Raw genomic sequence first — 27,454 nt, 5'->3', positions numbered from 1 at the left:
CCCTTTGCTTGATTTCTTACTCATGGGGATACACTGGTCTTGAGCTTCGTGAAAGTGATGCTTGAATACTGACCAGCTCTCTTGGACCCCCTTCTCTTCTAGGGCCCTAACCCATGGGATACCTTTTAAGTAGGTCTTTGAAAAAGTCAAAGTTAGCTTTCTAGAAGTTCAGAGTTCTAGTCCTGCTTACTGCTTTGCTTCCTCCATGCAGGATCCTGAGTTCTGCCCTCATGGTCACTACAGCCAAGGCTGCCCCCAACCTTCATGTATTCAAACAGTCCCTCCTGGTTTGATAGCACAAGGTCCAGCAATACATCTCTCCTCATTGGCTCTTCCATCACTTGCCTTAAAAAGTTTTCATCAATAATCTGCAGGAACTTCCTGGACTGTGTGTGCCAAACTGTGTTGTCTCTCCAACAAATATCAGGGTGGTTGAGGACACCCAGGAGAACTGGAGCCTGTGACCATGAGGCTATTTCCAGCTGTGCATAGAAAGCCTCGTTAACTTCCTCCTCCTGATCAGGTGGTCTGTAGCAAACAACCACAAGTGACACCTCTATCAGCCTGTCCCTTAATTATCACCCATAAACTCTCAACTGGTTCATCTGCCACTGGGTACATCTGTCCCTGGATCAATACATTTCAGTTGCTGTCTCACATAAAGAGCAACTCCACCACCTTGCCTCACTGACCTGTCTTTTCTAAACGGTACATAGGCATCCATAACAACATTGCAGTCGTGTGAGCTATCTCACCATGTCTCAGTAATTGCAATGAGATCATGGCCCTGGGACCACACAGAGATTTCCAGTTCTTCCTGTTTATTCCCCATGCTGAATGTGTTTGCATACAGGCACTTCAGAGAGATAATCAAGCATGCAGGTTACCTACAGTAGGTCTAAGAGGATTCACCACAGCCGTACACACCCTCAATGTGGTTAGCCCTGTGATTTTCATCCTGAGAGGCAGCCCAGGAACATCTGTTGCTGAACTGGTTGGCATGGCCTACTCCCTGTGAGGAAGCAATGGCATGAGCATTGCCACTTTGGACCCCATTCCCTGAGTCCTTCAGTTTAAAGCCCATCTCACCAAACTGGCCAGACTGCTGCCAAAAATTCTCTTGCCCATTTTAGACAGGTGGATCCCATCCCTCCCTAACAGGCTACAATCATTGTCATAAAAACCAAAACCTTCTCGATGGCACCAGCCTCAATGCCAGACATTGATGTGCACTACATGTCTGCTTCTGGCTGCCCCCAATTCTCTAACCAGTAGGATAGATGAGAAGATGACTTAGGCACTGATGTTTTTCACCTGCCTTGCCAGGGCTTTATAGTCTTCCTTGATCCTTACAATTTTTTGGCTTGTGGCGTCATTTGTACCCACATGAAAAAGTAGTCATGGGTACTAGTCCACGCTCTTGACAAGTTGGGGTACCCTCTCAGTAACATCATGGATCCTACCCCCTGGTAGGCACATACCTCTCGTGACTGTTTATCAGGCTGGCAGGTAGGGGCCTCAGTGCCCCTTAATAGAGTCACACACTATGAGCATTCAAAGTTTCTTTTTATGGTAACTGCTGTGTGCTGCTGGTGTGGATTCTCCTTGTTGGCCTTGCTCATGGACATCTAAAGCCTTTAAAGCATCAAATCTGTTTTTGGTCTGGACGTTGGAGGGTGGAGGTTGAATTGGAACCCTGCTTCTGTGAGTCACCAGGTTCCAAGGTGTTGCAGTGTGTTGTAATAGCCTGTTTTAAACTTCTGGGTCCCTTCCCAGGTGTGCCTATACCTCTCTCCCTTCCCCCTCGCCCCCTTGCTGAGTGAGTCCTATCAATCAGGCTTAACATTCCAGGAAGGTCGTCGTGTGGTTGGTCAAGTTCAAAAGATGCCCCTATGCCCAGAGGTCATTGGCCTGTCTGGGTGTCATCCTCCCCTGAGACGCTGCCCCTCCCACCTGGTTGGTGGCTCACCTGCCCCTTCCCTCCCCCTCCCCCGGGAGCTTAAAAAGGTAATCAGACCATGTGCTCGGGATTCTGTTGGAGCTGTTGCCTGTGATTCAGACCTCTGTGACCATGGAATAAAGCTCTGGATATAACCCTCCGGCAGAATCCGTCTCCTTCTTCCTCACCATTAGCCTGAAGCCTTCCCTTCTGAGGTAAAGGGAGTTCCTACCAAGCCTGGACTTGTTCAGCTGCCCAGCTGTAACCACCAGCAAGCTAAAGGTGTCTCTGGGGTGATACACCACAGTTGCCGCCTTTGGCCTAGCAGCAAGGGTCAGACTGGCCCAGGCACAATCTAACTGGTAATATTGGGATTCATATTCCAATACCAAGGTACCTCATGCTCAGTGGTATCCATTGTAGGTGGATGGTTCCAAAGCCACATTATCTATCTCCATTTAAGCCCCTCTAATACTGTGCAGCCTATTAACTGTCCTGTAATTCAGCCACCTACCGCAACAGGTCATCAACCTGTGCATGCTTTGTGCAGGTATCAGCCTTTTCTCCAGGAGAAGCATCCGGGCATCCATTGCAAGCTACCACCTGTACTGACATCTTCCTTACCAGTTCAAGCTGGGTTGGAAGCATCAGACTTCTTAGGGGCTATCTCAGTAGACACACTGTTTTTGGCTCTGAGACAAGTGCCCACCATTATGGCTGAGAGCTAGAGCACTTAGCACTTGCCTGAGCTGTGGACCTACTTTCAGATTGCACCACCCTCCCCATATGCCCTGCCCACGTGAACTGCAGTGTCACATCCTTCTGACGTGCCACATCCTGTTTGCTCGCCCTGTTCGACACTTTCTGAGTTGCTCATGCTTTCTGGAGTTGTTTAAATCTCCCACAGCGCTCCTGGCTATAACCAGTCCTTGTCTGATTGGCTCACAAGAGCTTCCAAGCTCTGACATGGCTCTGGGATGCTGATCAGGCTGGACTGCTGATTCTTCCTTTTCCTTACCCTACAGAATCACAGAACCACTAGGTTGGAAGAGACCTTAAAGATCATCAAGTCCAACCTGTTGGAGAGTTTTGTTCAGACATGGCTTATAGAAAAAGGCCATGATCATATACAGCTGGTTAAGAAGTAAAAGGCAGCTGTAAGCAGCAAGTTCTCAGGCTTTTTCCTTAAAAACAATAAACACTGTGTCCTTGGCTAAGTGATGAAAAACATGGTGGAAAACATGGAGTCCTTGAAGATGTTCAATAACAAGTCAACAGCAGGATGAGGAAAACAAGTATTAGCCTCAACAAGAAACCACAGGTATTAGCAACAAAGGAGGGGTTGGCATGTAATCTGTAACCAATGATGAGCTCGGGTTTTGCAATATGCATGAGCCTAATTAACACTACTATAAAAGTATGTAAGCTGGATCAATAAATCTGAGATCGATGCTCGTCAATCGGATGTGTGCTCGTCTCCCTTCACTTTCGTCACCAACCCATGCCCTAATACCTCAACTAAACCATGGCACTGAGTGCCACATCCAATCTTTTTTTAAACACATCCAGGAATGGCGACTCCACCACCTCCCCGGGCAGATGATTCCAGTACTTTATCACTCTTTCAGTAAAAAACTTTTCCCTAACATCCAACCTAAATTTCCCTTGGTTCAGCTTAAGACTGTCATCTTGTTCTGCTAGTTGCTGCCTGACACCTTCAGTTCCTTTAGAATTCCTGACTTTTTCTCAACACTTTTATAATCTATCCTTTTCTCTCTAAACTAGTATCTCTATCATATTCCATCCTAATTACTGCAGAATCATCTGGATTGGCTTTCACTACATATGCATCACCTTTTCAGTCTATACAAATTATTGCAGCAAATTCCTCTTCCTTGGCCAGGCTGATCCCCCAACATTCCTTTCTGAAACCTTACATAACTTATACTTTCAAAATAAGACTTAACTGAAAAATACAGTCCAACAGAATCAGAAAATGCTCCTAAGTACAGTTGAAATAGTGAAACAGAAATATTTGAAATAATAACACTAGAACATAAGTAATACCTTATTGAAAATGTATTCTGATATAAACTATATCTAGTTTTCAAAAGTTTGAAGCAAAGCTTAAAGAGTTAACCATAGTAAGCTTCATAGAAATCTTTACTAAGCCAAAGCACCATAGTAGCTGAATTTAAAATGTAAGCACAATAATAGAAAAACCTTATAGTTTTCCCACAGGCAGATAGAAACAGGACAAGAGGGAATAATTTTAAACTAAAAGAGGAGAAAGTACACAAAGATAAGCTTTTAAATTCATGTTAAGTGCACAATATTTGAATGTTTTGTTGAAACACTGCATTTTGGGGGTTTGGGGGAAGACGGCATGTCTGAAAAAAAAGCAAATGTATTCCAAGGTACATTATAAGTAGAAGTGATATTAATGCAATTATTATGCATTATGAGTTGAGTCTGTATACCAGGAAATATTATTAGTTAAATGTATGAGACAGTTAACCAGTATTGCAAAGAACATGCTGTATTGGGTTTGCATGGACTGTTTTTTGGTTGGGGAGGGCACAGAGGTGGTTTCTGTGAGAAGTTGCCAGAAGCTTCCACAATGTCTGGCAGAGCCAATCCCTTGGGGCTCCAAAGATGGACATGCCACTGGTCAAGGCTGGGCTAATTAGAAATCGTAGTAACACCTCTGTGATAACATATTTAAGAAGAAAGCAACAAAGCTTGTGGCGCAGTTGTAATTTTCATCCAGAGAAGAGTGGAATGACAACATGTGAGAAGAGCAATTATGCAGACACCAAGGTCAATGAAGAAGGATGGGGAGGAGGTGGTCCAGGCACCAGAGCCGAGATTCCTCTGCACCCTATAGTGAAGAGCATGGTGAAGCAGGCTGTCCCCCTGCAGCCCATGGAAGACCACGGTGTCACAGACATCTTTTGTGAAAAATCCTTTCTTTAGGATTTTTCCTTCTGGGAAGCTGAGGCCCCAGAAAAAGAATGTAAACAATGGTTATCTGCTGCTGTGGAATGCAACAGGTGCACCTGTGATTGGCCCATGTTGCATGTTTACAATTAAGGGCCAATCAAAGACCGAGCTCTCTCGGGGGCAGAATCAGAGAGAGCTCCTTTGTTTATTCATTCTTTTTCTATTCTTAGCTTAGCAGCTTCTGAGACTTTTCTCTCTATTCCTTTTAGTATAGTCTTAATGTAATAGATATTGTAAAATAATAAATCCAGCCTTCTGAACATGGAGTCAAGATTCTCGTCTCCTCTTCACCCTGAAAAACCCTTGCAAGCCCTGTAACACCACGGTGAGGCAAAGATCCACCTGCAACCCATGGAAGAGCCCCATGCCACCTGGGAGGAAACTGTGATCCTATGGGAGACCTGTCGAGGGAGGAGCCCTTCTCCCAGGATGGACCTATCTGTCCTTGAAGGACTGCACCCCATGGAAGAGTGACCCACACTGCAGCAGTTTGAGGGGTACTGTTGCCTGTGGGTTGGACTCACTGCAGCAGTTCGCAGAGAGCTGTTGCTTGTGAGATGAACTCACGTCAGAGAAGTTCAAAAGAACTGTCTCCCATGGGAGGGACCCCACGATGCAGCAGGGGAATGACTCCTCTCCCTGAGCAGCAGAAGCCTCGAGTGATGAACTGACCATAACCACCATTCCCTGTCTCCTTATGCTGCTGGGGTAGGCAGTAGAGCTGGGAAGGCGAGAGGGGTGGGGAGAATGTGTTTTTAAAGGTTAATTTTACTTCTCATTATCCCGCCCTGATTTTGTTAGCAATAAATTCACTTTGTAACTCTAAGGTGAGCCTGTTTTGACCATGATGGTATTTGATGAGTGATCTCTCCCAGTCCTTATCTCAGCACATGAACCCTTTGCTAAATTTTATCTCCTCTGTCCAGCTGCAGATAGGAGTGAGTGAGCGGCTTTTGTGGGTGCCTGGCATTCTGCCAGCATTAACCCACAACACATGCAGAAAAAAAATTGTAGTATATGGTAGAGATAATTCATGCTATAGAAGTAGATATGTATGTGTATAAAATATTGTAAAGATCCAAAGTTATGCTTCTGACCACTCTGGCTGGGAACAGAGTTCTATTCTTATTGTAACCAGTTCCCGGACAGCGTTAAGATAACATCAGGTCTGTTACCGTATGAATGGGACGATCCCAGGCTATTACAGAGGATTTCCTCTGGCTCCTACACCTGGGAGATAGCATCTGGACTTTCCTGGAATGGAATGTCTCGAGGAGCTCACATGACCTGCACCTGCACCTGGGCATGATTTCATCAGCGGTACTCAGGAACTGGTATCATTTCATTACATGCGAATGCAGCTTCTGCCTGGACACTCAGACATTCGTCTGCATCTCCAGATTTGCCTTTGTCTGTTCCTACACCTGTATGGATTCAACTCTACATGTGAAGACACACAAAGAAATATGTGGTCATCCCTGCCCCAGGCAGAATAAACTGTATATAAGCTGGCCACTGGAAGCACTCAGGGTGTACCTCGGGGGAAACGCTGTCTCTCTGTCAGTCGGAACCCTAGGTCATCCAGCGCCTGTACCCGGGGCTGACGCTGTATTGGTTGTGGTGGTTTTTCTTTTTTTTGAAATCTCTATTTTTGTTATTGATCTAATAAATCTTTGTTAAATTTTTCATAATTTTGGCTACTGATTTGATAATTTAAAACAAAAATCACCTTAAATTTTAAGACTAAACCTAACACAATGCTAGAAATTTTAGTTTCGACAACAGTGATTCACTAGTACAGAAACAGACTTACATAATTTAACAAGATATTCTCATTTTTAATATTGTTGATTTTGAAACTGTAAAGCCAAGTTATATGAAAAAAGAACATCAGATTTCACCCAAATAACCTGCAACAGTGACAGCTGAATGGAGGGAAAGTGGAGAGGGAGATGATGATCTCTTCTCCTTGGTATCCTGTGACAGGATGAGTAGGAATAGTTTAAAGCTGCATGAGAAAAGGTTCAGACTAGATATTAGAAAACATTCCTTTACTGAGCGGGTGGTCAAACACTGGAACAGGTTTCCTAGAAATGTGGTTGATGCCCCAAGCCTGTCAGTGTTTGAGAGGTATTTGGACAATGCCCTTAATATTATGCTTTTGGTCAGCCCTGAAGTGGTCAGGTAGTTGAAGTAGACAGTCATTGTAGATCCCTTCTAACTGGAACAAAGAATTTTTTTAAAAAAGGAAAAAGCTAAATTACACATACTAAAGGAGTCTTGAACAAAAGTCATGGCTTTTCACATTCAGTTCCTGTTTTCCAACTCCTGTTTCCCTCCTCGATCTCCCCATGCAGCACACCCTCCAATGTTGGTGGGGCTGCATAGGTAATTAATCATGTGACAGAAGTGTGTGCTGAGCTGGCTGCTTCAGAAGCCCCTTTAATTCCCTGACAAATCCAAATTATGCATTACTTACTGTAATATATGGTAGAGATAATTCATGCTGTTAATATATAAAATATTGTAAGATCCAAACTCTGTCTTTTGACCACCCTGGTCAGGAGTAGTGTCTTATTCATAATACATCTAGTTCCTGGACTACTTAAGATAACATCGGGTTCTTTAACGTAAGAATAGAAGCTTCCAGGGTGATAATCACCGGCTTCCCTGGGTCTACAGGACCACTCAAGAGTGATTATCGCCTCGATTACATCTACCGTGGCGCCACCCTGATGCATGTGAATGCTAACTTCTCCAAAGTTCTCTGACATCATCTAGACACCTGGACTGGATCTTTGTCCAACTCTGCGCATGTAAAGCCCCAGTTCTGCATGTGAAGAGACACAAAGAACATTTGGTCATCTCTGCCTCGGGCAGAATAAGCTGCTCAAAGCAGCGTTCCTGACTGAGGGGAAGACTCTGACATTTTGGAGGTCAGATCCAGGTTCACCCAGCATCGATCCCGGGCTCGACGCTGACTCTTTGGCTGTGGTGGTTTTTGACGACGGAAATTCGGTCTTGCGGACAAATTAATAAATCTTTGCTAAATTTTCTTATAAGTTTGGCTCTTGATTTGATCATTTATAACACAGTTTTACTTCACATGTCTTTCTGCATTTGCTCAAGAACCTGCAGGGAGATCAGCTTAGAAGTACAAAATTACATTGCTTTTGAATTTTATATCTATATTGAATTTATTTTAAAAATCCATATTCCTTTCAAAGGAATAGAAGTGAATATTCAGTAACTCAAATGAATGTAATTTTTATGAGATATTGCACATATTTCATAGTAATCTACTTATAGAATCATGCATATATATTTCTGGTGTTTGACAAATATTCTAGTTCAAGAAATAAACTCTGAAAACTGCATGTCTGCTTATGTAGATATTTTAGTTTCATCAAAATAAAATTGAATAAAACAGTGAAAAGGAATTGGTTTTGCAGCTTTGTACAAAATCAGTTCTTTACTACACCTATTGAAATGCATCATTCTGTCTTGCCAGGGCTTTTTGTTTTCCCAGAATTAACAGACACCTACCTGTTGCTGAACCGGTACCTGCTGTACAACCTGTGTGGGCACTGCTGCCTGGCCAGCCACAGATGCTTGTAAAGTCACAGTCGAACCTGTGTCTGATCCAGACTCTGATGTCTGCATCGTGGTCTCTGAATAAAATTAAAATGTAAAATTAAAAGTTCAGCGCAAACTTCTTTGCTTTTTGTCATTTATTCAGATCTTAAAAGAAGTATATTCACCCAAAATCAAATCAGGGGATTAGCTAAAGATTGTGTCACGTACTATTACATAAGTACACAGACATATTTATTTTTCATTTTTTAAAATGCTGCTTTGGCCTAAAATATTAGAAAATTCATATTCTATATTCTATATTCTATATTCTATATTCTATATTCTATATTTTATGTGCTATATTATTACTTTGTCTAATCTAAGGTCTGCTTAGAGCTTGTAGCACATCAAGAAGAGAATAAGCTTTGGACTTCATGATTTTTTTCTAACAGTTTACAGTCTGCTTTGTAATAGCAAATAGATTTATCAAGTCAGAAGCAAGGTGCACACACACAAACCTATTTACTGCTTTAAAGAACTTTTAGAAAAACATCTGTTCACAGGCCTGATTCTTCTCTAACTACACTTGTATACATAAGCTGCAACTATTATTAAATTTTGAGAGGAGACTCAAAACCTTTTACCATATTAAGACAACATGCTTTAAGCTACCTATATGCACAAAAATAATTAATTCTAAAAGCTGCACATATAAATGTTTACTTCTTAATTAAGCATGCCTTCACAAAAAGACTTGCAATCATCAATGCAAAAAAATTGAATTATGGAAATATTTCAAACTAAGTCATCACAATTCTAAAAAACAAAAAGAGTAATTTATGTAGTAATCACAGTACAAGTACATTTTAGTACCTTCAATATCATCAGCTTTCAGAAAGAACTTACATACACTGAATAAAGTATACTGCAAGAACACAATGGGTAAAATATGCAATGCCAGAAAAAAATTTCTCTTTTCATTTTCTTCCCTGAAACAGTTCAAATTCTTATGTACTAAAATACTAAAAGTTTTCTCTTACCTTGCTTGCCCTCAAAATATCTTATTTAATAATGCAAATCTATAGAAACTTTTCTCACTTATTTATGTGACTTCAGGAACAACTCATTAAAATCAGAAATAAGTCAAAGTCCTGCCATCAGCTTGTAAATGACTACATATTCTTCAAAGCTGTCCTTCCTCTGGTTTACTGAATTGCACTATAAATTTTTCATATTCTAATGCTGAGTTAAAGCTCTGGTAGGTGATAGAATGAGGGGCTTCAACCTGAAAAGAACCTGGAAAGCATTTTAAAGGTGAAAAAGTGACTCAAGTAAGCTTTTTTAGCAGATAGTGTCAATGTAATCACTAGGATTATAAACAGGTATTTTACCCCCACATGAGGTTGGGGCACTGACATTTTTAAGAGGACTATTCAAAATTTGGATACAGCACAGAAATGTTCCAACAGTTAAGGAAAATGCCTTATGTTATAAGCAGAAAAAGCTGCCAATTTTTTTTAAAAGGTTGCAGAGTGAACAGGTTGGACCAGTTGCTGCCAGTGTGGAGTTCTAACTGTTTGGTATTCTAATCACCAGTCGTTTTCGTTAACTACCTGTCCTTCATGGTTAAGAATTCCGCCTTTTGTCGAATGACACTGCTGCTGCCTAGAAGATGACACCCAGATGGTGGAGGGGAAGGGACATCAAGTCAACATGCAAATGACATCGGATCCAGCATGCAGCGGGAGAGACCCCTCACCAAACCTAGCCAAAAACCCCTAAAACAACGAGCCAACACAAAATTGACGAATCAAAGTGATGACTAGACGTGAGGAACAAAGTCCAGAGCCTGCAGAGACGCTGAGACCCCTTTTTTGCCCCTCGCCCTAGCCAAGGAGGACCTCGGCCAGAGCCAGGACCCTGGAGGTCGATGAGAAAGAGCAAGGGATTTCCCGACGCTCACGTGAGGACAGAATCCCCAGTTCTGCCCACAGACGAGCAAATAAAGCTGCACACTTCCTCCTCCACCGAGTCGCTACTGGGAGCAGCAGCGGCGTGAGCACAGACCCATCGGTTCTCCCCCCAAGAGCTGATCACTTTTAATAAAGGCATTAAAAAGGAGAAAAGCCTCCTGCCCGTGTTTATTTCACCTTACAAATAAAACCTATTCAGATTATCATAAAGAAGACTGAAGATTACTTACTCTGTTGGGTTTGTGTGGCCAGGTTTTGCGAGGGGAGGGGGGGGGGGGCTACAGGGGTAGCTTCTGAGGGAAGCTGCTAGAAGCTTCCTCCATGTCTGACAGAGCCAAAGCCAGACAGCTCCAAGACGGACCCACCACTGACCAAGACTGAGACAATCAGTGATGGTAATAACACTTTTGTTATAATATGTTTAAGAAGGGAAAAAAAAGGTATTGCATAAAAGTAATTGCAGTTCAGAAAAGAGTGGAGTGAGAACAAGTGAGAGAAGAAACTCTGCAGGCACAAAGGACAGGGATGAAGGAGGGGAAGGTGCTCCAGGTGCCAGAGCTGAGATTCCTCTGCAGCCTGTGGTGAAGACCACGGTGAAGCGGCTGTGCCCCTGCAACCCATGAAAGAGCCCCACATTGGAGCAGGTGGATTCCTGAGAGGAGGCTGTTACCCTGTGGGAGGCCCGTGCTGGAGCAGGGTCCTGGCAGGGACCTGCAGACCCATGGAGAGGAGCCCACACTGAACTGGGTTTGCCCGTAGTACTTGTGACCCTGTGGGGGACCCACAGTGGAGCAGGCTGTGCCTGAAGAACTGCACCCCATGGAAAGGGATCCATACTGGAGCAGTACCTGAAGGACTGTAACCTGTGGGAAGGACTCATGTTGGAGACGTTTGTGGAGGACTGTCTCCCATGGGAAGGACCCCATGCTGGAGCAGGGGAAGGACTCTGACTCCTTTCCCTGAGCAGCAGCAGAAACAACGCGCGATGAACTGACTGTAATCCCCATTCTCTGTCTCCCTGAGCTGCTGGGGAGGGAGAAGGTAGAGCCCAGGAAGGAGGGAGAGGTGGGGAGGAGGTGTTTTTAGGATTTGTTTTGCTTCCCATTGACCTGCTCTGATGTCAATTGGTAATAAATTCAATTAATTTTCCCAAGTCAAGTCTGTTTTGCCTATGATAGTAATCAACAAGTGATCTCTCCTGGTCCTTAACTCATGAGCCTTTCATTATATTTTCTCTCCCCTGTCTAGTTGAAGAAGGGAGGGATAGAGCAGCTTTGGTGGGTACTTGGCATCCAGCCAGGGTCAAATGACCACACTTATACATAAGAGGAATTAGAGTAATCTTCAGTTTTGCACAGAATTACAGAATTGTTTAGGTTGGAAGGAACCTTTTGAGATCATCTAGTCCAACCCTCCTGCTCAAAACAGGGTCACCTAGAACAAGTTGCCATGTCCAGTTGGGTTCTTAATACCTTCCAGGACAGACACTTCAAAACATCTTTGTAAAACCTGCTATAGTTCTTGACTAACTTCACAGTAAAAAAGTGTATTTGAGTGTTCAGATGGAATTTCCACGTTTTTTCCATTCGTGCCCATTGCCTCCTGTCCTGTCAATGAGCACCACTGAGAAGAGTCTTGCTCCCGCATCTTCGCTCCTACCCATCAGATATTTATGCACAGTGATAAGGTCCTCCCTGAGCCTTCTCTTTCCAAGCTGAATAGTTTCAGATCTCTCAGCCTCTCCTCATATGGCATATGCTCCAGTACCTTAATCATCATTGTAGTCCTTTCCTGCCATTGCCCTTTCTTGTACAGAGGAGCCCAGAACTGAACATGTGGCCTCACTAGGACTGAGTAGAGAGGAAGGATCTACCTCAAATACTAGCAATGCTCTTCCTAATGCAGTCAGGGATACTCTTGGCCCCCCTTGTCATTAGGGTGCATTGCTGGCTCATGTTCAGCTTCTTCTCCATCAGGACACATTTTCTTCCCCCAAAGCTACTTTCTAGGTAGTCATCCTGCAGCCTATACTGGTGCGTGGGGTAAATCCTCCCCAGATGCAGAACTCTGCATTCCCACCTGTTGAATATCATGAGATCCTTCTCTGCCAGTTCTTTAGGGTGTGTAGAGCTCTCTGAATGGCACAAGAGACATCTGGTCTATCAACAGCTCCTCCCAATTTCATGTCTGTTGCTGGGATCGTTCAGCCTGGAAAAGAGGACTCCAGAGAGATCTTATAGTGGCCTTTTTAACACTTAAAGAAGGCTTATAAAAATATGCAGAGAGACTTTTTACCAAGGCCCGTAGTCTCAAGAAAAGGGGCAATGGTTTTCAACTAATTTAGATGGGAAAGTTATTTAGATGACCTAGTGAAAGGTGCCCTTGTCCATGAGAGCAATTAGCTGATGATATCAAACTGGGGGGAGCTGCTGAATCTCTTGAGGGACAAGAGGTCATGCAGAGGGATCTGGATAGACTGGAGCAATCATCAAGGGCATGAAAATTAAAAAGTCCAAATGCCAGATTCTGCACCTGTGACAGAGCAATACCAGGCACAATTATAGATTGGGAGAGTGTAGGAATGTGCCCCCCGTTAACAGTGTGACCAAATTATTGTTTGTCACCTTAAAAAGAAAAAAATCCCAGAAGTTTCTCTCCTCAATTTGGTAAAAAGACACCTTATAGGGCCTAGGGGACTTCACCTCAAACCTAAGGATACCCAATTGGACAGAAACCAAAAAGTCCCGCCTAAGCAATTCACTAGAAAGAAAACAAGGGAAATCATCACATTTGTGGGGTGGTTTTAGCAGGAGCAAGAACCTCTTGCCCCTAGCTTGGGTTTTCTCTGCAAAGAGCTTTGTTATTTTGAGTTTCATTAAAATTTTTCTGTTTCCAAAACTACCTCAAAAGCCATCCTGCTAATTTTATGCCATTTGAGGTAGTTGGCTATAGTGGGTGTGATACATTTTCTCTGAGAGCTCTTAAGACCTGGCTCAAGGAGAAAACAGATCAGGAAAGTAGTGGCTGGAGAGCAGCCTTGCAAAAAGGGATCTGGGGGTGCTGGTTGACAGGAAGCTCAATATGAGTCAGCAGTGAGCCCTGGCAACCAAGAAGACGAACCTCATCTTGGGGGGCATTGGGAACAACCTGACCATAAAGGGATTCCCTGCTCATGACAGCAGGGTTGGACCTTTAAAGGTCCCTTCCAACCCAAACCATATGATGATGATTCAGAGAGCTATAGCCTGTCCAACTACTGATGGTAGAACCCTCACTCACTCGTGTAGCTGACACCACAGGCCCCAGGGTGCCTACACCCCCTAGTCTGACTCCAGTAGCTGGGCACCAAATTTCACTCACACAAACACAGGTCTCACCAGCTGCTGGCACCTGTTCCTTGCAGCACACATACTGTCCTAGTTCCAGCTGGGATAGAATTCATTTTCTTCTCAGGAGCTGGTACAGCACTGTCTTTTGGATTCAGTATGAGAATGATGCTGATAACACAGATGTTTTGGTTGTTCCTGAGCAGTGCTTAGCCTGAGTCAAGGGCTTTTCAGTGTCTCATGCTCTGCCAGGGAAGAGATGCACAAGAAGATGGGAGAAGCATACTCCAGGCAGCTGACCTAAACCACCCAAAAAGGATAGTCTGTATGATAGAACATCATGATCAGTGAATAAACTGGGGGGAGTTAGCCAGAAGGGGCCAATTGCTGCTCAGTCAGTGGGTGGTGAGCATTTGTATTGTGCATCATTTCTTTTTCTTGGGTTTTACCTTCATCTCTCCCTCTCATTTTTATTAAAACTATTAGCAGTAGCATTATTATTACCATATTACCATCATTATTATTATTATTATATTTTACTTTGTTTCAATTATTATACTGTTCTTATCTCAATCTATGAGTTTCATTTTCTTTCCTGATTCTCCTTCCCATCACAATGGGAATAGGGGCAAAGAGAATTGAGCGAGCAGCTGTGTGTGGTATTTAGTTGCCAATTGAGCAACACATACACAGAGGACAGAGAGTGAGATTAAGCAGGGCGATAGTTAAGAAAACATTTTAAAAGAAAATATAAGAAAATAGGACATTCTGCAGTGATCAGGCACAGGGCTCAGCCAGACAAGCATACTGACTGGCTCCATTTTACTTGTGACTGGAAACTTTTATCCCCCTTTCTGTCTATCCCCCCTCTTTGTCTCTCCCTGCTTCCTCTTTCCCCTGTAATTCCCTTTATCAGTTTGTATAGTTCTATCAATTCCTGCCTCCATCCCAGTTTGATGTCTGCGATCCCTCCTGGTTTAGCATCTTATCAGTTGCAAAGTCCATGTTGATCTTCCTGAAAGTGGTGCCTGTAGTTTCTTGACAGTCCATTAATTAGTGTGACTGGAGAGGTTTGTTTCTTGTCATTGTCTCCCATTGTAGTGGGGAGCCAGGTGAGCCCATGTAGTGGATTAGGAATGGTACTCCCCAATTTAGTGTTCCCACTGAGACTCTCCAAACCACACTGCTGCTCATTCACTCCCCCTCCTCCCCCTCCCCATGGCCGGCTGGAGAGGAGAATTGGAGGCACAAAAGGTAAAGATCATGGTTGAGAGAGGAACAATTTACTGGAAACAGCAACCATATTAATAACAAAGGTATGCAAAAAGAGAGAATGATTCATATGCAAATAATGCTCACCATGGAGTCAGCAACAATAAACCACACCAATCATCTTCCCCTCACCAATTTTTCTCCACCAGAAGGAACCCCTTCTACCTGGAATAAAGAGCCCCTTCCCCCTGCTCCCAGCAATGAGGTGGTATTGAATAACTCCCATGCACCCCACCCCAGCCACTGCAAAAAATTAACCCTGTCCTGGTTGGAACCAGAACAAGAAAACATGGAAACCCCCTGACAATAAACAATATCAAATCACTCTCTCTGCCAAACTACGTCGACCTAGGAAGAGACTCCCTTCCTCCCACCCCGATAATGACATGAGGTAGTATAGAATAACCTCCAGGTCCTAGCCATGCCACTCCTGGCCAGAACCAGGACAACCTGGAACCTTGTCAAGTAGCTAGTCAAAGGTCTGTTGAACAGGAAGGCTGGAAGCTGATCACTGTCCATACTCGAAGGGAGGCTCCTCTGCCTGAAAACTTGACAATGACAAGTAGGACTGGCACTTTTTACAACAGGTATGAAGCCCTGGAACCAGGACAGTCAACTGATGAGGTGGAGGAAGGTCCTTCTGGGATAGAGGGGCCACCTAGGGCAACACAATCTACCCCCTGCATCATGACCACTGTAATATATGGTAGGGATTGTAATGGGTTAAAACTTTAAGTTTGTTCATCAAAGCTGACAAAGTTGCACCACCTCAATTTGTTTGCTTAAGTAAATTTCCAGACTTAAAAGGATAAGGAAAGTGAAACCAAAGACAATGGGTTTCACAAACATTTGTTTATCTGTTTAGTAAACTGTTAATATGGGTGGGGGGTTTGCTATGATTGATAACCCAGTATCAGCTTATCCGCTCAGTAAATCTAAGATTCCAGGAACTCAGCAGATTGAGCCTAAAATTCCAGGAATCAGACAAAGGAAAATACCAATCTTCATCTTCAGACCTCCGGGGGGTGGACTATAACCACCTAGACACAAAAGAAGAATACGCAGAGTACTACACATTAACCCGGAAACAGGACTGTATAAGAACTCCACGAAATATCAGAAGAGTGCGGCAGTGGTAGAGTGGAGACTCTCATGTCGCCCAGTGCGCCTGGGGCGCTGACTTTACCTATTATTGCTTGCTGTATCAATTAATAAATTTCATTTTATTTGGACTTATTAGTCGGTGATTAATTCCCCACCACAACTAACCTATAACAGGGATAATTCATGCTATTAATGTATGGTATAAAATACTGTGAAATCCAAACCATGTCTTTTGACCACCCCGGCCAGGAGCAGCTGTCTTATTTAGATTCAACTAGTTCCCGGACACAAGATAATGATTGACGCCTTAACGTAAGAATAGAAACTTCCAGGACGATGATCATTGGTTTTGTTGTCTGGAGCCACCCAAGAGCGCCTTGCCCATTGCACCTATCAAGATAGTCAATGGCGCCACTCTGATACATCTGAATACACAGCTCCTCCAAAGTTGATTGACAACAAAGGCACACGTGGACTTGGCCTTTGTCCACCTCTGCACATGGAAAGCAACAGCAATGCATGTGAAGAGACACAAAGGAATTTGGTCATCTTTGCCTCGGGCAGAATAAACTGTATAAAACCTTGCCATGCGAGGCAGTGAGTGTGAACCAAGGGGGAGACTCTTACACTCTGGAGGTCAGATCCAGGTTCACCCGGCGTCGACCCCGGGCTCGACGCTGTATCTTTGGCTGTGGTGGTTTCGAAGACCAAACTTCGGTCTCGCAGACAAATTAATAAATATTTGCTAAATTTTTGATAATTTTGGCTCACGATTTGATCATTTATAACAACCACCTCTGTTAAGAGAAGAAAGGTAGTTGTCATACATAACTCCCTTCTAAGAGGAACAGAGGGCCCCATATGCAGACCAGACACAACCCACAGGGAAGTCTGCTGTCTCCCAGGGGCTCGGGTAAGGAACATTACTAGAAAACTCTCCAGTCTAATAAGGTCCTCTGATTATTACCTGTTATAGTTTCTTCAAATCAATAATGATAACAGAGAGAAGTCCAAGGTCAGTCAAAAGGGATTTCAGGGCCTAGGGACAACTCAACTAGTTGAAAGACTGGGAGCAAAGGTAGTCTTTTCCTTGATCCTTCCAGTAGCAAGGTATAATATAGAAAGGAACAGGCAGATCCATCAGATCAACACATGGCTTCCAGGCTGGTGTCATTGGAAAAACGTTGGGTTTTATGACCATAGGGTGATTACTCAACACCTGATCTACTGACACCTGATGAGATGCACGTATCTCAGAGGGGAAAAATTGTTCTAGCACAGGAACTAGTGAGGCATTAAACTAGATTGGAAGAGGAAAGGGATGAAACCAGGCTTGCCAGTGATAGACAGTGGAACGGTGTGCCAAAACATGACGAGGTGAGCACTAGTGGGATCCCTCAATCGACCAATTTGCTCCATAAGGTATCAGCTAAAATAAACCACACCTGAAGTGTTTCTATACCAACGCATGAGGAACAAACAAGATGGGCTCAAAGCTTTGGCCTTGTGTTGATTTGATTTGGCACAGTCTGGTTTTTGGTAGCTGGGGGAAGGGGCACAGAAGTGGCTTCTGTGAGAAGCTGCTAGAAGGTTCCACCATGTCGGACAGAGCCAATCTCTGATGGCTCTGAAGATAGACATGCTGCTGGCCCAGTTAGCAAAGTTGGTAACACCTCTGTGATGAAATATTTAAGAAGAAAATCAAAACAGCATGTGCATGTTTTTTTTTCCCAGGGGTGGCGAGGCACTGCCACCTGGGCCATCCCAGCACAGCCTGCAGTAATGGGCTGCTGCAGCCGCCACCATCCTGGCATGGCCTGCGGTGACCCTTGCCTGCCTGGCTGCACCTAGCCAGCCGTGCTGCCGTCAGAAAGGCAGGGGCGGCAGGGGCTGCTTCTCCTTCCCAGCACCCCACATGAAGAGAGGTGTTAAATAGTGCCAGTGCCGTGGCAGCTGCCACTACCCACTTGGTGGCAGTGGGGCCACATGGTTGGCAGCAAAAACATGGTGAGCAACTCTCCAGTGTGAAACCTAGACAAAATCAACCTCTCGGTGCTGCGGGATGCTGTAGGAATCTTTGAATTACTAGAACTTGTTGGCAATGGTACCTAAGAGCAGCAGATTTTCTTATAGTCAGAGAAGAAGAGAAAGTGAAGACATGAGGAAAAACAACATAACAGCACCAAGATCAGTGGAAAAGAAAGAGGGGGAAGAAATGCTCCAAGTGTCAGAGCCAAGATTCCTCTGCAAACCATAATGAAGACCATGGTGAAATAAACTATCCCCCATAATCCATGAAGTCCATGGGGGATGCAGAAATCCACTCACAGCCCATGAGAGAAGTGCTCATGCCAGAGCGGGTAGATGCTAGAGAAAGCTGTGATCCAGTAAGAAACCCAAACAGAGAGAGACCCTGCTTCCAGAAATAGAGAGCCCTTGCTCCCAAACTAGCGCAGCCTATCTTTAAAAGACTGCACCCTGTGGATGAGTGACCCATGCCACAACAGTTTTGGAAAAACTGTTTGCCCATGTGTCCTGGGGTGACGTTATGATGCTTGTATCCCCATTCATCTGTTCTGTGCCTTTAAGACTGGCTCTGAAAAGTGGAAGTTTTGTTTGGGTTTCTCTTATCAGGGACACAGAGATAGGCAGTACATAGGGCTGTTTTTCACTTCTTGCTTTCAGCTTGCTGCTTTGCTTGCTTGCTTTTCTGCTCTTGCTTCTGCTCTCGCTTTTGCTTCTGCTTATTAGCTAGTTCTAGCTAAACAGTCCAAATTCCTTCCCAGACTGTTTCTCCTCTCCTGTTCCTGTGACCATCTCGAACCTGCTCCGGACTGGGACCCGGGAACACCGAAGGTTTGGCTGCAGCAGCTGCCCAGCGCCGGAGGGACTGAGAACAGAGCAACCACCCCCGAAAGAGACTTTCTGATTTTGTCATCTTTCTCAGAGCGGTGTCAGCTGGTATTGTTCATTTTGTGTGCTGGGGGGTGCTGTGTCTGTCAAATAAACAGGTTCTTTCCATCTCTCTCCAAGGAATTTTTTCCTGAACCGGTTGGGGGGAGGGGCCGTGTGGGTTTTGCTTTCTGGAGGGGGGCCCTCCTTTCCAGATTCTTTAACAAATTTGCCCTAAACCAGGACACCATGGGAGGGAAGCCATGGCATACCAGAGAAAAGACTCCCCTCCCTGAGCGAACAAAAAGAAAATCTCAAATGACAAACTAACCAAAAGCCCCATGCACTGTCTCCCTGCACTGTCAGTGAGAAAGAGAGAGGGACTAGGAGGGAAACAAAGTGTTTTAAAAGCTTATTTTACTTCTTATCATCCTCCTTTGACTCTGTTAATAATAAAGTTACGTTATACCTTTAAATTTGAACCTCCTTTGCCCCTGAAGTGTTTTTCTCCCAGTCCTTATCTCAACTCATGAGCCCTTTGTTAACTTTTTTTTCCCTCTCTCCTGCCCAACCAAATCAGAAGAGAATGAACAAATGACTTTTGTAGGTGCCTAGCGTTTGGTCAACAACAAGCCACGACAGCCCAGACCCAGAGATTTTACATCCTTGGCATAAGTGAAACCTGGTGTGATGAGCCCTGTGACTGGAGTGCCATGTTGGACAGTTACAGGCACTTCAGGAGGGATAGGCAGGGCAGGCAAGGCAGAGGGGAGAGGGTGGAATTGTATGTATTAGAGGGGGTGGAACATATGGAGCTTACAGATGACAATGGTGCAGTTGAGAGCATCTGGGTAAGGATTAAGGGACAACCAAATAATGCAGATGTGGAGAGATAGCTACCTGACAAAGGACACGTAGACATGCTCTGAGTAGCTGACCAAAAATTGGAAAAATACCGGACCCAGCTAATCTGACTCCCTGCACCTGCAAAAACACTGTAGCCTTGAAGCATATTACGATAACAAGATGCTGTAGTTGAGAGAGAGACATGAGAAAAAGAAGATGTAAGTCGTAAGGAATGAGGAAGTAAGAGAGGAGCTGATATCTATAGTGTAACCAATAGATTGTTTAGCTTACAGAATATGTATGAGCTTATTACTTGTTGTGCATAAATGTCTGGTGCTCTCATCAATAAACGAAGCTTGCTGATCACTCATATTGAGCATCCGAGTTCTCCCTCACTGCGACAAGCAGATGTCATTGTGGGAGTCTAGTATAGATCTCCTAGCCAGGACAATGAATACCAATGAATTATCCTTTGAGGAACTAAGAAACCTCTAAATCAACTGCCCTTGTCTTTATGAGGGAATTCAGCATGCTTTATGTTAACTGGGAACACCACATAGATGGTACAAACAAGTCCAGAAGATTCCTAAGAAACCTGGATGACAAATTTATGGAACAAGTACTAAGAGAGCTGGATAGGAAAGATGCCCACCTTGATTTGTTGCTTGTCAACAGAGAGGGTCTTGCGAGAGAAGTGGAGATTGGCAGCTGTCTTGGCCACAGAAACCACAAAGCAATCAAGTTTAAAATCTCTGTTGACAGAAGGAAAAGTGCCAGCAAAACCTCAACTCTGGACATGACGAGAGCAGACTTCAGGCTGCTCAGGGAATTAGTGAGTAAGGTCCCCATGGAAAATGCTTTTGAAGGTGCTGGGTCCATCAGTGCTGGTCACTTTTAAACACCACCTGTTAAGGGCACAGAGGCAGGCAATTCCCAAATGTCAGAAGTCAAGCAGGTCAGGCAGAATGCTTGGTTGGCTGAGCAGGGAACTTCCTCTGGAGCTAAGGCCAAAAAGTAAGGTAGATGCCAAGTGGAAGCAACATCAGGTGACATGGGAAGAATAAAAGGGAGATGTTCACCACTGTAGGGAGATATGTGCAACCAAAGCTCAGTTGGAGTCGAAGCTGCCAGAACTGTGGGGGACAATAAATGGGTTTTTTTTAAATGCATTAGCGGCAATAGGCAGTTGCAGAAATTACATCAGCCCATTACAGGATGAGGACGATCACCTCACAAACAGGGACATGGACAAGACAGATATGTTTAATGCTTTCTTTGCCTCTGTCTACAACACCAATGATAGACTAACAGGGTCCTAGTGCCCTGAGCTGGAGGACCATGGCTGTGAGAATTATCAACTCCCAGTTGACCCTGAAGTTTTGAAGGACTTGATGTTCCAGCGGGATCCTAATAAATTTATGAGGCCTGATGAGATTCATACAAGAATGTAGGAATATGTCCCTTGCTGACAGAGTGACCAAATTATTCTTTGCTTAAAAAGGCAAAAAGTTCAGAAGTTTCTCTCCTCAATTTGGTAAAAAGACACCTCATAGGACCTTTGGGACTTCATCTCAACCCTGGGGCTGCCCAACTGGACAGAGGCCAAAAGGTCCCACCTAAGTAATTCACTAGAAAAAGAAAACAGTGGAAATAATCGCTTTTGTGGGATGTTTTTAGCAGAAGCAAGAACCTCTTGCCGCTGGCTCGGTTTTTCTCTTTAAGAGCTTTGTTATTTTGCCTTTTTTTAAAACTTTTTATGTTTCCAACACCACCTCAGAAGCCATCCTGCTAATTTAATGCCATTCGGGGTAGCTGGGCTATCTTGGGTGTGATAAGTTCTCTGAGAGCTCATAAAACCTGGCTCGAGGAGAAACCTATCACTTGGTGACCAAACTGGTGATTTCTCATATTGAGAGACATAGTTCGGGAATTTTTGATTTGCCCTCGATCAAAATAGGACATTTTTTTCCTTGGTCTTGCGTTTTGGGGAGTGCAGGCCTGCGACTGGGTTTTTGTGGCACCAGAGAAAAAAAAATCCAGGTTACAGAGGATCTGAGGCCATTGGAGGGGACCACACAGATCAAAGCCTTATAGCCGGTGGCAGGAGGCTGAAAACAGGGACAGGCTGGAAAACGTACAGCGAAAGTCTAAGTACCCCTTCAGAGTGAGCTGCTATTGTTTTAGCTAAGACTGCCAGACACCGCTGCGTTTCCAGACCCGGGGAGTTCAGACCAAGGACGATAGCTGCTCTGAAAACCATCTTTTGGTGAGTAAGAATATGGGGAACAAGCTATCTATAGCAGAGCAAGATCTTTATTTTTATTTGAACAGCAAATTAGAAATTCAAGATGTAAAATTTGAGAAGAAACAGCTTTAAAAACTCATCAGATGGGTTTTCACAGAATTCCTGACCATAAATACATCTGAGACGCTTACTCTAAAGTTCTGGGATGCTGTGGGACTTAGATTATACAGTTTAGAAAAGAATAAGAAGTCCAGCCTAAAACTACGTCCAATATTTCAGACAGTGTTACAATTTGTAACATTGGAGAGTGAAAAGCAAGCTAGAGAGAGCCACAAAACACCTCAGAGCATAGAGAGCCAACCGCAGGATGCAGAAGAAAGAAAGGAGGGTGGGCAGAGATTCTGAGACCCCAGCCCTTTCCCCAACTCACCCTGAAGCACACTGAACCCGGGAGGGAGGGCTGAAGATGGCGTGGCCAGCTGCTCCCTCCCTGTCCCGCCCCCCCTCCCCCTCTGCCGCGAGGGAAACAGACTGACCTCGGCCAGGCCAGTCTGCAACCCGTCTCTCCTAACCTCTCCCCTCGGTTTCCTCTCAAAAGTAACCTCAGACGCACTAAATTGGTGAATTTTGGCAGTACAATTGAAAAAAGCCGAAGTGAACCCATGCTCTGTGAGGACGATAGCCCATGTAGCCAGCGCCATGTTTCGGAGCTGCCAAAGTCTGCCCTTCGTGGGCGTGTTCCATCCTCCTCTGACTCACAGAATTCGCTTTCCGATTCGTCAGTAAACTCTTGCCTATCAGACGTGGGACACTCCCCTTTTGTGGGCAGAGCCCGGTCTACCTCCCTGCCCCTACTCCCCGCCCACATCCCTGGACGGCGCGCCCTCACCATGCCTACCGTGGGAACCGAATGTGACCTCCCAGAAGTGACACCACCCCATCCAAAATGGCGACAGCCATATCGGGAGAAGCCCTGATCCCAAACAGGAGATATTCACACTACCCCCGGGGCAGCCCCCCCTAAATCTGATGACGAGTTTTATACATGAGGAGGTACAGATACCTGGCAGAGAATAAGAAGCGACGCAGTCCAGGATGGAGAATGGCACATTGCCTCTAAGATATCCGTGTTTCCAGTCCGACATAATGTCGGGGGTAGGGGAGGACCACAGTGGGAACAAATAAGCTTTGCAGAAATAAAAGAAATTTGCAAAACGGCAAGATCGTATGGGAGGGAATCAGCATATTTCTGAGGTTTACTACAAGTTACCTTTTTAGCCAATGTATTCACCCCTCATGACCTAAGACAGCTTTGTACATCTTTGCTGTCTCCGACAGAGTATTCTCTGTGGGAACTGGCATGGAAGCGTTTACTAAATGACCATTTAAGAGGTTTTACAAGAACTACAGCCACTGCAAATATAACTTGTGAAAAATGCATGTATTTTATGATTGGCTTTTCGCAAATATTAAAATGAATATTATATGTGTTGTGTTAGAAAATAATGTTGTATTAATTTTCTTAAGTACTGTGTTAAATATAGTTTTAGGTTATAAAAATTGTTAAAATAGAAACTATGCTATGTAAGATGCTTTGTTTAACAGAAAGGGCTTGCAGCGAGATAGCAGCCACAGGACACCTAAATCTTTCAGAGAAAGGGAATTTATTGCCTTCTTATCAGAAGAAACGAACTTCTTCCCGCCTTGGAGGCGCTGTTAGGATTCAGAGGAAGAAGTTGACCATGACCAGACAGAATCCTGTGTTTGAAGGGAATTTATGCATCATGTATGAATTGTATGAATATGCAACGGGCTATTGTTCTTAAGGATTAATCCTTTGTTAACGGGGGTCCTTTTTCGGGCTCGTGATGCCCAGAAAGAGGTACCCGGACATCCGTAACTCTTTGTTTTTATTGTCTCATATTGTCCTAATTCAATTTGTCCAAATTGTTATTACTCTAATTGTGTTACTATTCTTTTTAACCATTTTATTACTATGAAACTTTTAAAAATTTTAAAAACAAGTGATTGGCGTTTTTCACATAACTCTAGATCAGCTTGCTGGAGAAGGAGCCTACATAGATCCACAAAGACAGGCAAGGGTTCTTAATAGACCAATCCTTCAGGATATTAAGGAAGCAGCAAGGACTGCCCTGCTTCAGGTGCCTGACAGGAATAAACCGGAATTAGACGTCACAGAAATAAAACAAGGGATGGATGAGCCATACATTAAGTTTTTGGACCGCTTAAAATTGGCATTGGATAAGCAAATTCCCATAGATCGTGCCAGACAAGAGATATTAAAACTGTTTGCAATCTCTAATGCAAATCCAAGCTGCAGAAAAATATGTGCATTGCCACGAGACCCCGAGCCTACCTTAACACAGCTAATGGAGGCTTGCAATAGCCTGGGTACCCCTGAACATGCAGCAGCCATTGTCCTGGATTGCCAAGCAAATTGTGTTCTATTTGCCATCTGTGTGGCAGTTGTCTTCTGTTAAGTGGGCAGTTTTCCTTATCTCTTCCACAACCACTCTTCCCTCAGGGGAGACATCTGCTGATAACAGGCTATTCAATGTCACTGCATGACTGACAAGAACTATAGCATCCCATTGCAAGATGCTCCGCCCAGAGGGAAGAGCCAAGCATTCCTACCCAGATATAATCTTGAGATTCTGGAACACCAGCATGGCTTTCTCCACTGGATTTCCCCAGAGGAACAGCTGCCTCTTCCACTGGATCTTCAGAGGAAGAATACACCCTTTTCTACAGGATCCCTGCTCCAACAGAACCACACCTGACACTCCAGGAGGACTGCAGCCACAATTCCAATCGGACTGCTACCAACACCCTGACCAACAGGGTGTCAGGTTGTATTCTGACTCTGTCAGTGTGGGTTTGGTTTACTGCATTGTTTATTTTATCTTTTTATTTTCTTCCCTAGTGAAGAACCGTTATTCCTGCTCCCATATTTTTTGTCTGAGAGCTCCCTTAATTTAAAATTTACAGCAATTCAGAGGGAGGGGGTTTACATTTTCCATTTCAGGGGAGGCTCCTGCCTTCCTTAGCAGACACCTGTCTTTCGAAACCAAGACAGCCATGCAGGCAGAGGTCATAGCTAATGCCATCACACCTGCACAGGAAAACACCCTAAAGCAGCAGGAAAAAGCTGTAGAAATTTAAACACAAACCCTAGCAGAAGCTCTAACATCATTTAAAGGGGCAATTGAAAACCAATAGATTCCAAAGGATACATGCTATTCCTGTGGTCAAAAAGGGCATTATAAGAGAGAATGTCCAAGAATACGAAGGAGGCTGCCTCCAAAAAACAGTGGATACAGGGGTCCCTGTCAAAATACTAACAGTTTTTGCCCAGCACAGGGTTGTCCATGCCATCTTCCAGGAAACTTGTAGCTGAGCACGGTTCAGTGGCGTGCAAGGACACAAGAACCACTGTATCACAGGCAAGAAACCACCACAGGCCACCAAGTACAGAACTGCAGCAGTTCTTTGCAGGGCTATCAAGCACAATGTCCCCAGGTACCAGACTGGAGCTGTCTACAGCCCAGCCAGTAATGCTAACAAATGCCATTGCTCACACAATATCCACAGGACAGCTGGGCCCTGAACCACAACCACATCAGTTCTTAATAGTGAGAGTGAACAGATCTCGTGCAGAAGGTTTCTATATCATTCCAACTGTGTTATCTGTCACCTGTTCATAGGAAATCACTGTATTAGCTTTATGCCCAGACCCTCCATGTTTTCTACCTAAAGGACTAACCATAGTGCAAGCTTTTCTCCTACCTGAGTCACAGAACAACACATCCCTCATAGCTTGGACCAGGCACATCAGCCGCGGGCGGCCTCAACTCACCTGAGTTCCGAAGCATCTTGGGGAAACCATCACCCTTGTCAGCCTGATAGATACCAGAGCAGACATCACTCTGATATTGAAATCGAAATGGCCACCGGACTGGACCATCGTACCCATGCTGGACCAACTGGCAGGTACTGGTGGTCACTGTGAAAGCTTTCATAACTTGCACTCTGTCACATTTGAGGGACCTGAAGGCTGTGTTGCCACCACAAAATCATTCATAGTTGGGGCAGATGTAGTTCTTTGGGGAAGAGACATTCTCTCTCAATGGAGTCTGAGAATAGAAACCAATTTTTAACAAGGGCTGTTGATGGACATAACACTATAAAACTCACATGGTCATCCAATACACCTGTCTGGGTCAGCCAATGGCCCTAACCAGAAGAGAAACTTGCTGCATTAGAGCGGTTGGTACAGGAACAGTTAAATAAAGGTTGCCTAACTCCAACTACCAGCCCCTGGAACACTCAATTTTTTTAAATTAAAAAGCCAAACAGTGGGAAGTAGAGGTTATTGCAGGATCTCAAAAAGGTTAACAAAGTGATTCAAGAAATGGGTTTTTTACAACCAGGTTTACCTTGTCCCATTATGATTCCAAAGGATTGGAAGTTAACTGTTATTGATTTAAAAGACTGTTTTTTAAAGATTCATTTGCATCCAGACGACGCACCACAATTTGCCTTTTCCATCCCATCAATAAATCAGCAGGCCCCTTTAAATATACCATCGGCTCGTACTTCCTCAAGGTACGCAAAATTCTCTGAGTATATGCTAATGATATGTAGCAAAAGTACTTTCCTCAGTTTGTGTACACTACCCAAATTCCCTCATCTTGCATTATATGGACGATATTTTGGTAGCAGCAAAGGACCAAGCATCAATGCAGGAGACAACAGATCGGGTCATCTCAGCAGTGCAGAAAGCAGGACTCACAATAGAGAAGGAAAAAAATACAGACACTCCCTCCCTGGAAATATTTAGGATACAGAATCACAGAACAAACAGTAACTCCACAACCACTGCAGCTAAAGAGAAATCCAAAACAACTGAATGAAATACAGCAACTGGTAGGGACTCTGAACTGGCTTCATCCCCTCCTAGGCATCTCAAACCAGGACTTAGACCTTCTGTCTGATCTATTGAAAGGAGACACAGCTTTAAACTCACCACAAGAATTCAACAATGAAGCCCACAATGCTTTAGATAAAGTGATGCGAAGCCATCCAATCATGCCAGGCTCACCCATATAATCCTAACTTGTCTTTTTTGTTTGCAGTTTTAGGGGAGAGTCCACACCTTCACAGTCTAATATTCCAGTGAGATCTAGAGAAGGATCACCTGATAATCTTAGAATGGGTTTTCCTATCTCATCAACTGGGTAAAACTATAACAGCTTGC

At 44.2% G+C, this 27,454-nt stretch overlaps 1 protein-coding gene across 1 annotated transcript in view; it reads right to left on the bottom strand.

The window, feature by feature from the left end:
- Positions 1-8,605, bottom strand: part of LOC128946102 (transcription factor RFX3-like) — a 154,979-nt gene extending 146,374 nt beyond the window's left edge. The window contains exon 1 of the mRNA XM_054290006.1: positions 8,489-8,605. Coding sequence (XP_054145981.1) covers positions 8,489-8,605 — 117 coding nt within the window. The remainder of the gene's footprint in view (positions 1-8,488) is intronic.
- Positions 8,606-27,454: the final 18,849 nt, after the last annotated feature.

Source organism: Melozone crissalis, unplaced genomic scaffold (genome assembly GCF_028551555.1).
Source record: "Melozone crissalis strain CALT ecotype California unplaced genomic scaffold, PUWL_Pcris_2 ptg000074l_1, whole genome shotgun sequence".
NCBI classification, from domain to species: domain Eukaryota; kingdom Metazoa; phylum Chordata; class Aves; order Passeriformes; family Passerellidae; genus Melozone; species Melozone crissalis.
The sequence above is the reverse complement of the archived record's forward strand: the minus strand, read 5'-3'. Positions and strand labels throughout refer to the sequence as shown.